The sequence below is a fragment of the Taeniopygia guttata genome, chromosome Z (genome assembly GCF_048771995.1).
Source record: "Taeniopygia guttata chromosome Z, bTaeGut7.mat, whole genome shotgun sequence".
Lineage (NCBI taxonomy): Eukaryota > Metazoa > Chordata > Aves > Passeriformes > Estrildidae > Taeniopygia > Taeniopygia guttata.
Genome location: NC_133063.1, coordinates 81,193,975 through 81,210,487, shown reverse-complemented (window position 1 = coordinate 81,210,487; position 16,513 = coordinate 81,193,975). Strand labels below are relative to the sequence as shown.

General features: G+C 41.8%; 1 protein-coding gene across 4 annotated transcripts in view; it reads right to left on the bottom strand.

The window, feature by feature from the left end:
• SSBP2 (single stranded DNA binding protein 2) overlaps window positions 1-16,513 on the bottom strand; it is a 136,865-nt gene that overhangs the window by 41,894 nt on the left and 78,458 nt on the right. For 2 of the 4 annotated variants that reach the window (XM_030258308.4, XM_030258309.4), the window contains exon 5: window positions 2,213-2,302. The exons of the other annotated variants lie outside the window; for them this stretch is intronic. In XM_030258308.4, the coding sequence (XP_030114168.1) occupies window positions 2,213-2,302 (90 nt within the window). The remainder of the gene's footprint in view (window positions 1-2,212; window positions 2,303-16,513) is intronic. 4 annotated transcript variants of the gene reach the window in all.

The window sequence follows — 16,513 nt, the reverse complement described above, 5'->3', positions numbered from 1 at the left end:
CATTTCCCTCCCTGGACTGTGACACTGCTCTGGTAAGAGCCCACTGCAGCAGCAATGATCCCACCTTGCTTACATCCCTGTGAGTGCTCAGTGCCCACCCAAAACACGAGTGCAAGAGGGAGGAAATTACTTTACATCATCTGTGACCCCTGAGCTCTGCAAGCAAAGCTGGCAGGTGCTGGCTGTCAGCAGCTTCAGCTCAGCCCAACCCAAACAACTCCTGAAAGCAACAACAGGCACGCTTAACATTCCAGGGTGACCTTCCAGATAAATTTCAGGCTAAGCCAATTGAAATGTTACGAGGCTTTTGTGGAGCAAAGCCTCTCTCCTGCTCTGCCCATGTGCACTGACTCTGGAGAACAAATTGTTTGCTGTCATAATCTGGGAGTGAGGGGCAGGTCTCAGCTCCACAGAATGAGGGTTGCCAGCTCTCAGACCAAGACAGATGAGCTCGTTCTCTGTGGTTTGTTCTACTCTGGGATCAGAGGAATTGCAGGAGAGGATGGAGAAACCTGTCCATGTAAAGGCCTACCAGAACAGCAGCACCCATGAAGGAAGGACGAGGTTTTCACCATGAGTTCTCCTTTCTTGCCTGTGATTTCACCTGCGTTTCACAGCAGCAGATGATGCCCCTCCGTTTTCAAGTTTCACACGTGGAGGCTCTGTCTGCCAGCACATTTCCTCGTCCTGGGGCGCGCTGACCTTGGTGAGGCTGAGGTCTGATTACGGTTTCAGAGCCTGGCACCCAGAGCTGCCTGACAACACCCACGGCAGCACAGAGCTGTCTGCCCTCACAGCCTCACACACCTCAGCCTCCCACTGGGATGCAACCCTCTGGATTTTGGCTTAGCTCCCCTTGCTGGGACTGCTCCCAAACACATCAACGCACCCACTACCACTCCTGATTTCCAAACTTACATGTATTCTTAAGCACACAGCTGCAGCAAGAATTAATAATGTCTTGGAAAATGCTCCTTTTCACTCTCAGGCCTCGTAAAAAGAGCAGGATGATGTTGTGGCTTCAAGTCAGACACTGGCATACAATGAGATTTTACCTGCACTCAACTTTCCATCAGATTGCCTTTCTTACATCTTCAAAGATCTGGAGTGGCTAGAAGTCTATTCACACTTCTAAAAACAAAACTCCCACATCCTCCTTCTGCAAAACTGTTAAAATAGTTACTCTCTCCTCTGTGCTTCACACACTTGTCCTATCTGTAACCCTTCCCCATCTTAGTAGTCATCACAGACAATAACAAAAAAGTTAATTCCTCTGACATCACAACTGAAGTGGGAGGCTGAAGTTCAAAAAAAAAAAAAAAAGAAGTGAAATATTGATATAATCTAAAAATTAAGACAAAAATTATGCGCAAAAGAGCCTACCTAACCAGCTGCTTAAAGCACTAAAAGCAGAAATAAATTAATTAATGAGTTCTGCCAGCTCCCGAGAATTTTGTGACTGGCAGCAGCCAGATATTTTCCACTTCACTTCCAAGTGTCTTTTCATTCATGTATTACAAATCAAGCCTCAGTTTGCCAGTGTGGAGGAAAATAAGTGAGTTTTGGTGAGGAGGGGATGTAAGCCCAGCCTGGGAGCAGTGCAGAGTCAGGTCACAAATACCACGCTGGGCTTGCACTAAAATGTCATTTCTTCCACCATCATATCTGTACTGTTACTGCCCAAAGTGCTACAAGGATGTTCAGCTCACGTAGGACAAACCTGAACAGAAGCAGCACATGGTCTAAATTCCTTTCTCACTTTTTTAGGCACTGGGGTTGAGATCTTCGAGGTGCAGGGAATGCTCAGTGGGACATTCTGCATTGCCCAGGCTGAATTCCTGCAGAAGCTCAGGAATCTGGCCCGCGGCTTTGGCACAGAGCTGAACACATCCAACAACATTCTGACTTTACAATCTCCATGGAATGTTATGTATATTACCATAAGAAATTATTTTAATATTGCATTTTTTGATCTCTGCTAAAACCTGGCACCATTTCTTGTTCTGTGCTGTACTGCTTCATAAATTAAATACTCATCAGTCAGGTCCCTTCCTTCTCACCTGTCCACTTCTGTTTAAAAATAAACTCTCAAATATAGCACCACACAGTGAGACATAGTTCAGAACAGGACCTTTTCTACAGACTTGCAAACAGTATTACAGAGGATTTTCTATCCTAAAATTCCTGTAATCATAATTTTTTTTCTGAATACCTGAAAAAACCCCGGTGGTACTGGACCTACTGGCATGCCATCTCCTGGGGGAATGTTTCCTAGCACTGGGCTGGGAGCTGCTGCAGCACTCTGAAAAGAACAAAGGGAGAATAAACCTTTGTCATTGCATGGTAGGCATTAAACCCCCCCCAAAAAAAAAACCCAAACCTGACCAAAGTGCAGAAAGTAATTCCCTGGATATGTCATTATGTCATTGTTTCATCTGAAGGTAAATTACAATTGTTTAGCCTTTTGTCTACAAGTACCATGATTTGTTGAAATAACAAATACATGTTGAGGGGAAGGGTGCCAGAGATTGCACAGGCCAAACAGACAAAGCCTGACTGAATTTAGGAAATGTTGTATCTGAGTGTCTCTACATGCACCAATGTGAATGTAACTTGCATACTTCTTGTCTTATGTGTATGAACAGTCTTGCACATGCACAAGGATATACACAGAGCATAAAGAAATTAATTTATGCATTTTATCAGCAATTTCTAAGCACTTTAAAGATAATTTCAACAGCCTGTAATATTTTTCCAGAACAACAACAAGCTTCAAAACAGGGCTCTGTTATAAACAGTACAAGAAGGGATACACATGATTCTGCCGATAATGCTCAAGATTTTACCAACCCCAAAAATAACCACCATGACAAATTAGAAGAATTCAGGTTATGTTTTTGGAAGGGAAAAGAAAAACGGGATTTCTAAGAAGTGAATCAGAGGATGAAATTAGTTACCTTTGCAAATCCTTCAGCTGGAATAAGCGAGTAAAGAATATTGCTCCTGGCAATTTACATGCAGGAGATTGTCACAGAAAAGAGAAGCCAAACTGCTTCTGCTGTCATGTGTTGGAGCCTCAATTACTTTTAATTTCTAGCATTCTTCCTTCCTACAATGTGTTTCTGTACAGCATGAGGCTGAATCACCTATAAATGCTCAAAATCTTGTGTGACAGTACTGGAGCACACAGAATGCTCCCAGAGCCACTGGCAGGTTACTAATGACCTGCCAAAGCCTGCCCTGCAAAACACACATATATTAAATTATCACCCTATTTATTGTGCACTCACACTCGATACCCTAAAGATGCAGATCTGGAAATTGCATTTCCAGGTGTTTGGCACAATACCTAGGAAAGAAGGAATAATGCTGGAAATACCTGAAAACTGGCACAAAAGGAGGAATGACCTTTTTCAACCAAGCAGAGAGAAACATTCAGTTAATCACCACCGATTTCTTCATGGCTTAAGCTGTGTTTTAGAATTAAAGTTCTGAACAACTAGCAGTAACATTTTTAGCATCCAAGCTCAATGCTCTTTGGAACAGTCTGGAATGTACCACTGAAATATAAAGTCTGCAAAAGATGCTGGCTTTCAAAACGAGTGCAAGGCTTTGATTCAAGAAAAAATGCTCTAATAAAGGGTATTATCTATGCAAGGATCAGTGCTAAAACACTGTAGAATTGCTGCTGACAGGAAAGCCAGCCAGGTGAGCTGGATGCAGCAAACACTTTGGAATTATACCCACAAATCATGCAGGGAGAGGCTACCACAAAGCAGCCAGAGCAGCTGGGGAAGCTGTGGCCAAAAAAGGTGGTGCTCTGCCAGCTACTGCCACTCATATCAAATAATTATTTTTGTATCATCTCCATATCCAAAGGAAAACAGGAAAAAAAGCTGTCGGGTTTGTTGTTGTTTGGAGTTTTTTTTAAGGAAATATGAGCTCTTTAAGCATCAATGTGCAATAAACCCATGGCAGGCACAGTCTGAGTGGAGCATGTTGGATGCACTAATACAGGTACAGGTTTTCTGGATGAAGGATGACAACAGCAGCACTACTGATGGAGAAAATCGATGATGTTAAAAGCCTGAGCATCTCCAAATGCCCCACAGAGCCTGAGCTGCAGTGGCTGACCAAGGAGGAGCAGCCCATTAAAGGGGCACTGCTGGGCTTTATTACAGCACCATCATCCCCCAGTGCCCTGGGCCGGGCCATGGGATGTGTCACAGGGCAGGGAACAGCCCCTCGGAATGAAGAGCTCCCACAGGGATACAGCACCCTGCTGCTGAGAGCTCATGCTCTTTCCCACTTTAAAAATTATTCTTTAAAAAAAACACAGCAAATTTAGTTAAAAAATAGAGTGGCAGGGGGAAATGATGACTACTCCGGAATGAAGAGAGAAAAGGATTAAAGTTATAACTGTTAGCCATTTGCTGGCCTAAAAAGGCTTTGTAAGAAATAGACCTAAAAATAACATTTTCATAATTGTCTCACAGAGGGGGGGGTTTCCCCGTTTGTACATCTCCCCTGCACTGACACCAGAGGAACCCAGCCCCGCTCCTGGTGAATCACGACGTGCTGGGTTTGATTTTGAGTGGATTTAGTGGATTTTCAGTGCCTGAGGCTCGATGGCTGTCCCAGGGCACAGCAGCTGTGCAAAGCCCCTGCCCTGCCCCTGTGAGAGGAGCGAGGGAGGACTCAGGCTCTGGTGGCCACAGCAGCAGGGCAGTGCTGCTGACAGCTGCAGTGCCATCCCATAACCCTACAAATTCTGCAGGTACACTCCCAGGTGTTACAGAAACCTCCATTTCTACCCTTCATTATGCAATGCACTGTTATTGTTTTGTTTTTTTTTTTTTTCCTTCTGTTTTCATGTTTGTTTGGTATTTTCTTCCCTGATGGGCAATGAAGTCCCAAAGCCAGAAATAAAGTATTTTCAGTGTTTTGGGTGTATTACATTTTCTAGCTTGTGCTAAATAATGAATCTTTTAAGAACTTCTACCAGGTAGATCAATAAACAAACCTGCAACTGCTGCATGGAAATATTCTTATTTATTCTATCCTGATGAATTATTCATTCTTTTTCCACAGTCCCATAGCAAACCATGGCCTCCTTTTGCATGCCTTACATGTTGTTCATCATTTATACTTCCATTAGTTTGACATTTTAAATATTTGCAAATTGCTTTCCCTGCTTATCACAAAAAGATGAAATCAGAAAATTTAGATGGTATAAACTCCTTGTATAGTAGCTTACCTCCTTAAAAATGGAAATCTGTATTTGTTTTTGTAGCTAAAATAATGAATTTATACTAATGAATTTATACTAATTTACAATTATTAATTAAAACTGTATACTTGAGTGAAAGTTATTATGGTCATTCCTTCTCTACCCAAACTACTCTTGGCAATGCAAAACCAGATTATTATAGTAACTAATAAACTAGCTATGGTTTAGGATGGATTTTATAATAATGAAATCCCAAACTAAATAAAATGTAAAGAAAAATCATTTAGCTATTTTACTAGTACAGTATCTGAAGTATAAAAATCCAGAGATAAACCTGCAATGCTCATTTTTTGAGGCCATCCCAAGAAGTGGCTGATGAGGGACGCTTACAAACAATTTCACTTGAAACAAAAAAATGCTACAAAGAAATTACTTGACTTTATAAAAATCCTCACCTGGCTCCTTCCTTCACCAAGACATTCAACTTCAGGTATTTTACTTCCACTAAAACGTCTGTATTTTTATCCAAAGTTTACCACATGTTACTAAATTTGTCCACTCAAGGGTAAGTTCCGTTTTTAAGAAGTCTCACTGATGGGAAATGATGTAATTTACTGGATGATGGAGGGGAGGAGTTGGACCCTACAAATAAAAGTGTTAGACACCAAATTCCCTCATCACCTCACCCTCCTCCACATCAGACCTAAATCTACTCTTATCATTTAGGAATACAATATTTTCATATATTCATACAAAAGCATGGCTTCTCCAGACAAAGATATTCTGCATGGATGGTACAGACACAATCAGCTGAGCTAGAGCAGAAAGGATCAACATCTCGAGATGTTTTTATATGCACTGCTACTGGGTTAATGAAACAAATTCAACAGTGAGCATGGCATGTGAAGGACAATGCAGGAAACCACAACCATGTCTGAAATCCTGGTGAGAGCACCACAGTCAGAAGGAAAAGCAGAAAACTTAAACAATTGCTGCTTCTTTTTTTGTTCTTTTCTGGGGACAGGGGATAAATATCTGGTACATTAACTTAGGAAATTATGGGAAGTAAGGAATTTAAATGTAGCTGTAGGTTGTTTGGTTTTTTGGGTTTTTTTTTTTTTTGTTTTTTTGTTTTTTGTTTTGGAAAGACAAATGATGGATGATTACTATTTCCAGTCATATTTACCACATGTTTAATTTCTGGTCATTGAGAGCTTTAAAGTAGAAGACATACTGCAGCCAGTACCATAAAAAAACACCAAATTTCCTTTTGTAAACACTTCAACTTGCAACTTGCCACATCTTTCTAAGACATCAGCTGGTTCCCATAACAGACTTTCCCTTTTCGTACCCATCACAAATTAAAGAAGTATTAAAGGAACTACACTGATTAACCACAAGCAACCTCCTTGTTTTCTCCAAGATGGAACACAAAACTACTCATCACTCTGAACAACATAATAAAATTCCAAAACTCCCAATACTTTAAATAAGTCTCTGTGCCTTTTACAAAGCCTTTGAACATATAGCTGTGCACTAAGAAGCCAAAACCCCCAGACTGAGCAGCCTCGGTTTACTCAACAGATTGGAAGGTCATGCCCAAAAAAGGTGGATTCATCACACTGAAAGAGACAGGTAATTTGAAAGATCTGGATCATGAGACCTAATTAAACCCTGGCGTAGTTCCACTGATATATATTTGTCTAAACTGCTTAATTTCTGTTGTGTAACAGGGAGGCATTCACATGACTGTATGTACAACTCTGAGAACTGCAATTGCAGAAGGTCATTCCTTACAAGTTCTCAGTTTTCCTCCAATCCCAATTCCCTGTGGTATCATCTGGACTCTGGTATTTCATTTCTTATTTATGGGTAGTAAAGAATAAGAAAAATAACGATGCCATCAATGCAGATGAAAATCACATATAATCCTTTCCTTGGAAACACAAAAAGGGTGGCACCAGCAGAACTGGTCAGTTAAAGAAGAGCAGATCTGTTGATGATGATGATGGCAATGAAGGTGTCCTCTGAGACTTCACCCATCCTTCTTCCCCATGAAATAATTCTAGCCCCAAACCCACCTCACTCCAGCAAATACCTGAAGTGGGATAACAGTCTGTATCCCAGTGCCCAGTCTGGGGATTTCATCCTGCTCAGCTGAAATAGAAAAATTGCATTACAGTGCTAAAAACTGGCCACTGGGTTGGAATATAAATTAATTTTAAGGAATGCTTTGTTATCAGTCAATAAAAGGACTTCAAATTCCTGCTAAAAGACAGCATTTCTATCCTGTCTCTCAGCTGCTGCTTCTTGGATTATTTAGAACATAACTTCCAGACAAGGTTTTCTCAAAATTATGGTTAGAAAGGAAAGTTATTTAAAAGAAACCTTCATTATTGGCCGGAAGTTTATAAAATCAGTACTATGAATAGGTATCAGTGGACTGTTCACTGACAAAAAGGTTCAAGAGTAATTTGTGTTGCAGATATGGAAATAAACCTATGACATTATTTTGAATTTTTGCCTATTCTTCTGGGTTATCTTTTTATCCCAAAACAGACCTGTGCTGAAAAGCAGAATACCCAGCTTTCCCCAGCTGGAGCATCACAGAATCACAGAATGAGCCAGGCTGGAAAAGACCTTTGAGACCATCAAGTCCCAGCTATGCCCTAACACCTCCTCATCAGCTAAACCATGGCACACCCAGGCTTCTCTTAAACCCCTCCACACATCCCTGGGTGTGGGAATCCAGGGCTTCCCTCTGGCTGCCCTGGCAGGTCTGGGACCCTGTCAGGGGTCAGGAACCCCCCTGGACAGAGCCCCCAGAGACACTGTCTGTGATCTCTGTCCATGGAAAAGAGTTTTCAATCTTACAGGATGAATTACAAGCTTTGAGTGTTTGATAAGAATAATAATTAAGTGTGACACGGGTGCAAAAGTAAAATTTTAGATTTCTAGATTAGGAGTTCAGAGGGGACAAGACGGAGGAATTGGGTGTGTCTTGTCCTTTTTCTCCTTCTTCATGCCCTCCATGTTTCACTGTGGTGTTGGCATTTTTCTGTTGGTTCAGGCTGGGGACACACTGTCCAACGTAGGTGACAGATATTGGCACGTTATTGTAAATCCAGCACAGGTAGTTTGTGGTATTTAATGTTTGTACCATCCCACTGAGGGCAGAGCCCCACACGCTGCCCTGCAGGACAGAGCTGCGGCAGGGCAGCAGAACATGTTAGAGATAAACAGAATAAACAACCTTGAAACCAGCACAGACCAATTATGGCTTCTGCTTTGGCAGGGGGCTGACAGACAGAGACTTTCTACAATCTTGGGATCACCAATACCACAGATTCCGACACCTGGGCAGCCTGTTCCAGTGAAGTTCTTAATGAAGATTCAGAAATGATACTTCACACAATGCTTTCAGCCCGTGTTCTGTGAGGTTGAGGCACTCATTTGAGGTGCATTCCCAGCCTGTGCTGCCCAGCCAGGTGTGCAGGGCGAGGGTCCCAGCCCAGGACCCTCCTGAGCCGCAGCAGCACCGTCAGCCCCAGCAGGAACCACCACGCTGCTGACAACAAAAGCCACTTGAGGACACAAAACGCTGCTGCTGTTGAAGCCTGGAGCCGAGTTGCAGTGATATTTCAACAAAATGACTTCTTTTCCAGAAGTGACACTTACACCCCTCCTCCAGACTCCCTGGAGACGGAGGCAGCCTCGCTCGGCAGCCGCAGAAGCCTCCGCACGCTCCCCGTGCTGCTCTCCTCCTGCCTCCCTCCAGGACCACAGCACGGGCCACAGCAGACCAGGGTCTGACCCCTGCCTGCCCCAGGAACACGCTTCAGCCCCCACACGTTCTGCCTCCAGCTGATTTTTAAATTCCAGCTACTCCCTGTGCTCAAGACACGCTGCGCTGCACAAAGAGAATGATCGCTGCTCATCCTTTCCTCCTTCTTCCCCAACACACTCTTCCATTTTTTCCCATGCTCTACAGATAATTCATGGTTGGTACAATTGTGCTAATTGGACTAGTATGACAAGACTATCTCATACCCTGACTTCCCCTAGCAATTAAGTGGTTGGCACAGTGTCTTTTAATCATTTAATTAATCAAATTGTTAAATCCACTTTATTTTCCAAAGATTTTAAGATTGTCAGAGTATTGTATCCCAGTTCTTATGGCCCAGCACTCCACACGAGTCAAGTGCTTTTCCATTTTAGGAATATAGTGATTATTAAGATGAAAGTTTTTCTGTATCTCTCTGTCCTTTCCAAGTTATGAAACAAATGAACAAATATGCTGTGAGCTGAAAGGCTAAAATTTGATTATGAAATGCAAAGTAGTCTGGTTTGGGGTTATCCTCAGGTCGCCTGGGAGTGATTCAGCAATGCTGGCAATATATGCACAACTTCAGAAAGGAAAATACACCAAAACCCCCTCAGTAATTCCCTCACAATTCAAAATGGATTTTTGTCTCGATATGTAGCTGACTGGAAAACTCATATGCACAAAGAGATAAATTTTACTTCAGAATTTGACCTGCAGAATTTACTTAATGATGAAAACGCTTTTCTGCTTCTCCAGAGCCTGAAAAATTGTTCATTTGCATGTTCTGGTCTGGACCTTCATGTCATGAAATTCCTCTTTAATAACATTTACTAAGATACCAGCCATGGACACCTCTCTGCTTTCCAAGAGTGCGCTCTGTAAGTTATTCCTCTGTCCTAAAATGTGAAAACATGTGACTTCAGAACACTGTAATTCTGACACCCCATTTTCTCGAACAGAACTTACTGAAGCATCCATTTGGGGGTTTTATTTGAACATTAGCTCCATTATCAGTGGAATTAGTGGCAGATAACACATAACACAATACACACTTTGGAGTCTCTAGACTGAATTTCATTGTTTTAAAACCATTTGCATTTCTTGTGTGTGCAGGTGCTGATGAATAAATACTTAATTCTCTAACAAGTACATGTTCATTTGAAGAAAAATAGGACAAATTTAAAACTCATGGAAAGCTAGCCTCTAAAGTATCTCATTTTTCTCATGTTGCCTGAGTATCTATCTTTGGATAAATGCAACTTGTTGAGCAGAGAGTTAACACCTCTAAGTGCTAAACCAGAATTAGGCACTGTGCTTATGAAGACCTCACATTTTCCTGCTGGTGATTATTTGCTATAAAGGAGTTATAGGGAGGAGTCAATGAGCAACACAAGCCCCAAACTGCCCCAGGGGGTACGAGAATTCAAGGAATTTCCATCCATCATCCATCCATCCATCCATCCATCCATCCATCCATCCATCCATCCATCCATCCATCCATCCATCCATCCATCCATCCATCCATCCATCCCTCCTCCACAGACAGCAGAGGCAGAGTAGGGCTCAGTCCTCCAAGGACGTGTTTTTTGGACGTCTTTTTGGAAAAACCAACCTAACAAACCTTAATTCCCTTTCTTTGGGAATTTGATCCAAGAAAACCACGCCTGTGAGTGCCGAGCATGCACCCCAGGGCTGGTGAGGGCTGGGGCAAGGAGAAACAGCCCTGCCAGGAAAAGCCCTGGCTCCAAAGATGACCAAACTCGCTGGTCCCCAAGTCACACAGCAGAGCAGGTGAACCTGTCTCAGGTGGCTCCTCCTCAGGGAACCAATTATTTTACACCCTGTGGTGTGAAAATCCACAGCAGTGATAATGAGGGCTTGAATCTTTCAGGGTTAACTACCTCCTACAGCTCTTAAGCACACCTTTAAAACCTTATTCTTCTGCTTATTTTATTATTATTCGGGTTTTTAGGTGGTGCCCACACAGACACTGAAGGGAGGTGATCCATGCACAGCTACTTCAGCTGGATGGTCCATGGACTACTGGGTCACCCACACAGAAACCAGCAACTGACAGTGTATTTTTAAGTACATTATATTATACAAGAAACAAGATTCAAAATTCAGCTGATGCAAGAATGATTGCTGAAACTTCTGCTTCACCATGTAATTCTTCACTGCACTTCATTAAAAAAAAAAAAAAAGAAAAAAAAGATCAGCTAAACCCGGAATATGGTATGAAAAATTGCCTTCATAAACAGTTTTATACATGCACAGATTGCATATAGAAACAGGCTGGGTTTAAATGAGAATTATGTGTATATGTATCTTCACTAAAAATGCACATTTTGCAGTGAAGAAACCATTAAAAGCAAAGCAGGTATAAACCCCCTGGTTTATATAAATAAATCAGGTCACATTACACTGATCCAAAACAACAGCAATCCTGTTTTCCCAAGGTCCCTGACTGAGTCTGTGAGCACAGACCTGTCAGGGTCACCTTCACCTCAGCACTGTGTCCAAGATGGCCTAAAACACCAGAGATTAATGTGAGCACTTAGTGGCTGCAATAATCCATATTTCACTATATATAAAAAACTGGCTTCCTCCTCAGCTAACACAGAGAGGGTTACAGAAGGAAGAGGATAGACAGATCCAGTTTAGCTCTGTTATTTAAAAGAATTATCTACAGGAGAGCAGCAGTCACCCATGTGCCACCTCCACAGCCCCCAGCCCACAGGGTCTTTGGAATTAAATTTAAGCTTTAGGTTAAAACACAGCAGAATGAGAACTATGTTATGTACAGGCTGGAAACAAGAGAAAATGAGAACTGAAGTCAAAAACTCCATATTAAACTAGGACAGAGGCATTTTCCAGGAGAAGGAAAATGTGGTTTTATTGGGATTGCTCTAAAGGGCAGCCAAGGCAGAGAACCCTGAAGCTCCCCCATTCCACCATTTCCCCTTCTTCAATTCCAGTTCTAAGCCTTCCAGTCCCCCAAAACAACTTCAGCCTTTTCACTCTCTGGGGACTGCAGCCCATCACACAAAAATAAGCAGGTTTCTGCAGGCAGAGGGTCCCAGGGGAGGGATATTAGTGCTTCCTACAAAAGCTGACAAAACGTCAGTGTCAGGTAGCAGTGGATAATTGTAGTACTTCATTTAACTGCCTCATCTACCCTAACAGCCTGCGCAGAGCAAGTGCTGATGAAAGGGACTGCAGATTCCTGGGATGGTGAAGTTTCTTTCCTGCAGTTACCTTGGAGCTGCTCACCTATGTGCTTGATGTCCCTTGTGCCTCCAGCTTCATGTGAAGTGAGCAGAAAACACTTTTGATTTTCCCTAAAAGTACCACTCCAAGGAAGGGACTTTCCAGGGTCTGTTTTCCAGAAAACACCATTTTTTCTCATTCCTTGTGATTACCATTTGCACGGATATTTTACAAATCAAGATCACACACATCAGAGGCTGTTCTTACTTTCTATGCACTCAACTTGGCACCTCTTTAAAATGTCTGGAGTGTTTCATTCCTACCCAGGTCAATTTCATCTGCTGCATAATTAAAAATATTACCACTCCAGCCTGAAAATCCAAGAGAAAGGTGCAAAGCTGGTATAGAAGAAGGACAACCAAGGGATTATTTATTGCCTTAGTGGCCCCGATTTATTGCTATTCCTGTATGAATTTGTGTTTGCAGCACACTTTGTGCAATTGTACACACGGCAAAATTCACATTTAGCACAACTACTACAGATTGGTGAAAGTCTAGCTAGAGCAGACTGCATGAAACAACTTGTAATTTTCAGATTGAAAACCACCCTAAAACACAGCACAATGTGTGAAAAGGTGACAAATATCTGAGTTTAAATATATACAATATGAAAGTTGGAAAGAATTTTTTACTTCCCAGGCTAAGGTAACACTATCACAAACTTACCAGCCACAGGAATGAACTTGTACAGGTTTTTCAATTATTTTTTAAATCCTTCTTTATCCTCAGGACAGTGTGTGCACTTTTAGCATGACAATGACAAAGGCATACTTGATAAAGGACTGAAAAAAAAAAAAACCTAGCAAAAAACCCAAACAGTGTCCTATTACTTTTCTCAGTGTAATTGTTAAATCCCTCTCATCCCAAACAACCCTCAGCTCTAACAGTGCCCATTCCTGTGCTGCTTCTCAAGCACTGAAGTTTTGAGTGTATTGGTTATTTTGGAGGAAATAAGGTGTTAAAATAAAATAAAAAGAGTTTTTGCTGCAATACAGTGCTAAGACAAAATTACAGGAGGGAAGGAAAGGCTGCTCAGTGTTCTCCAATTTAAGCTGTACTACGGTTGGAACGTGAAAGAAATATATGTGGTACCTGCAGGGAGACTTGGGGCACCCCCAAAACCCCAAACCTGGCCAGGCCCAACAGGTCCCACCAACACCTGCAGCTGGGAGGCTTTTGGGGTGACCTTTGGGGGTGTCAGGAGGACGGGAGGATGGGGAAGGTAAATGCAAATGCTCCCATTAGTGGAGTTCTGAGTCGCCTCCATTCCCACAATTAAAGAAAAAAGGGCAGAAAGTTCAAAATCTGACTGCAAAGGGCAGCTTAAACTGCCCACAGGTCTTAGAATCCTTGTAACCAGCATTTCACTCCAGAGATGGGAATGTTTTGCACAGGCAGCCCTCCCCCATGCAGTTTTTAGGCTGTTGCTTTTGGCTGAGGCTGCTGCTACAACAGGAAATAAAAATTATATTACTCAGGAAGGAAGCTAATGAGTTTCCCCTCCCCCCAACGCCATTAGACACTTCCTGAATAAAGGAGAAGCACATTAATATAAAGAACAGCCCTACGTGAGCAACCAGGGCCTGAACAGCTCCAGGATTAAAGCTGAATTCCATCTCTGGATGGATCAGGAGTACCAGGTCAGCTGCCCTGAGGCACCACCTCACTCCCTGTGCCTCCTCCATCCTGCACTCAAGCCACCCAAAATCAGCCACGATTTCATCACTTCCTCTGGGAGAACACGCCAGGAGATAAAACAGCTCCTTGTAAGGACTGTTTTCCATGTGCTCACTCTCTTCATTTTGCTTTATTGTTCTGAATTTAAGAGGATGTTTCACAAAACCTCAAATCTGGGCTTTTATTGTTCCGTTTGTTTTGGGAGTTCTTTAGGCTAAGGGATTTCCCAATCTGGGAAATATCCAGAGGCTGAAAAATAAACAAAATACCCAACACCAGATTCACGGAAGCTTAGTGACTGACCCTGCTGTGATATTAACATTCAGCACTACTTTAAAGATGCAGCAGCTTCTTCGGTGATCAGAATATAAATATTTTTGTGTCAATATTAAGACTTGTGTCATCAAGTTTTCTATGTAGTTCATCTGTTTTAGGTACTTTGGACTGTAGTTAATTCATTCTTGGCATGTTGTTTTTTTTTTTTAATCAAGTTACAGTGAATAATTTAAGGGGCAACTCTGCAAAAAGGTAAGTAAGGACCATCTGAAGTTAAAAAAAAATACAGAGGAGTGAAGTTTTGCACCTATTTTCAATCTTCACAGAAGCAAACCTTCCCAGCAAAGGAGCACCAGACAAATAAAGTGAGTTTAGACCTATTCAGCATGAGCTTTTGTGACCACCCCAGCATGACCAACAGTGACTGCTGCAGTACTTGGTAAATCTACTTTTTTTTGCTTTGATTTATTCTGTTCTAATTCCCTTTTCTAATTTCCTGGCCAATAAATATCTTGTTTTCTTGCCTTCTTTAGGCTCCTCCCAATTCCTTGACCCACCAGTATTTTTTATATCTTCTGATTTATTTTAGTTACAGAGACTTAATGGGAGCCTGGGAAAACAAACCACATTTTTTGAGTTTTACTGGCAAAAATGAATGGGGAATAAAAATGTCACACCTGGTACCCTGTCTCTGCCACAGGCACAGTCCTCATCCAAAAAATATAAAACTAAGGAGAACAGAAAGATTTCCTGCCACAGTTTCTCCAGCTTCTTGTACGCTGTAACATCTTCTGTATCAAAACTATGGCTCTGAATTATTTTATACGCCAATCAGAGAGTTTTAATATCAGACAAGACCTAACGGCGTAGAAAACAAAATAACAAAAAGTGTAACTGACATAATTTTACCTTTACACATCCTCTTCCTTGTGTTACAATACAACAGTTGTTTTATTGTGCTTATATGATAAAACAGGACCATTTCCTTATCACACTAAGACACTCCAGAGTGTGTCTGACACTGGATATTCGCTTTCCACCAGGAGCTGAGACACTTGGATTTTTGTGCTTCGAGGAAATTGAGATGTACCAAGAAGCCACTGTGACACAGGGCATGTGGAGCCTCAGGATTTAATTATAGGATCCTGTTTTCTAAAGAGAAACCACACAAAACCATGTTTAAAAGCAACAGGAACGTGTGATTTAACCCATGTGGATTGAATTCCTTTGCTACTTGCTGTGGACAAACACTGTGTTAGCTATGCCCATGTACATCACCTAAAAGGCAAAAAGATGGGGGGAAAACAAAGAAAATAAAAAAAAAAAAACCAAAATATTTCTTTTTAATTTGTTTACCCATTTAAGAAGCACAGCTATTACTTCCAGCCAGAACTAGCAGCCTTTCGTCATGGTTCTGAACATACCTACGGAGTGTTGTGAACAACAAAACAAGTTTAAATTATTGAAGAGGAATTCTCCAGGAAGCAGGAGGATGAGCTGGGCAGAGGCCAGCACCACCAGCCAGGTTTTGTCATGGGGACCCTACCTTAGCTGGAGACCTGCACAACACAACTCTTGGACAAAAACAATACATCACTCACAGCAAAATAAAAAGTATACGCACACACAAAACCTTCCACATCTCTTCCTCCCTGGAACTAAATGTTAGTGAAGGGTTAAATTGCAGCCTGTGTTAATTCCACAGAAAAGCAGCATAACTCTGCAAGGAATTAACACCAAATGAACCAAAATCCCCCCAACAATAAGAGATTGGGATTTTTTAAAATTGTTGGCCATATTCAAAATGTTACATACTCTGAATTTGAGCAGAAATATATCTGTTTGAGTGTGTTTTTTTCACACTCCTCACAGAGCCTGTCATTAATCACCTGCCAAACATGCAACAGTTCCCAGCTTCTCCCGGCACAGCCCCTCTGCATCTGTGGCTCCTGATACCAGCACACTGTCCTGAGATCAGCACAAACTGTAAACTCACACAACGTTTACCCACAATTTTTCTTATCGCTTGCAGCTAAGCAAGAACAAAATCTAACCTTCACAAAACCTCCCAAACTGTTGCCCTACTAGTCAACAACCACCTTTTCCTTCATTTAGAAGGCAATGAACATTAGATTTAAAAATGAAGGCACTAAAACATTCAATTTCTCTGCTTTGATTCATTTGTTTTTTGGGTTTTTTTCTGATAACAGGTTGCAAACACTGCAAGAGGGACT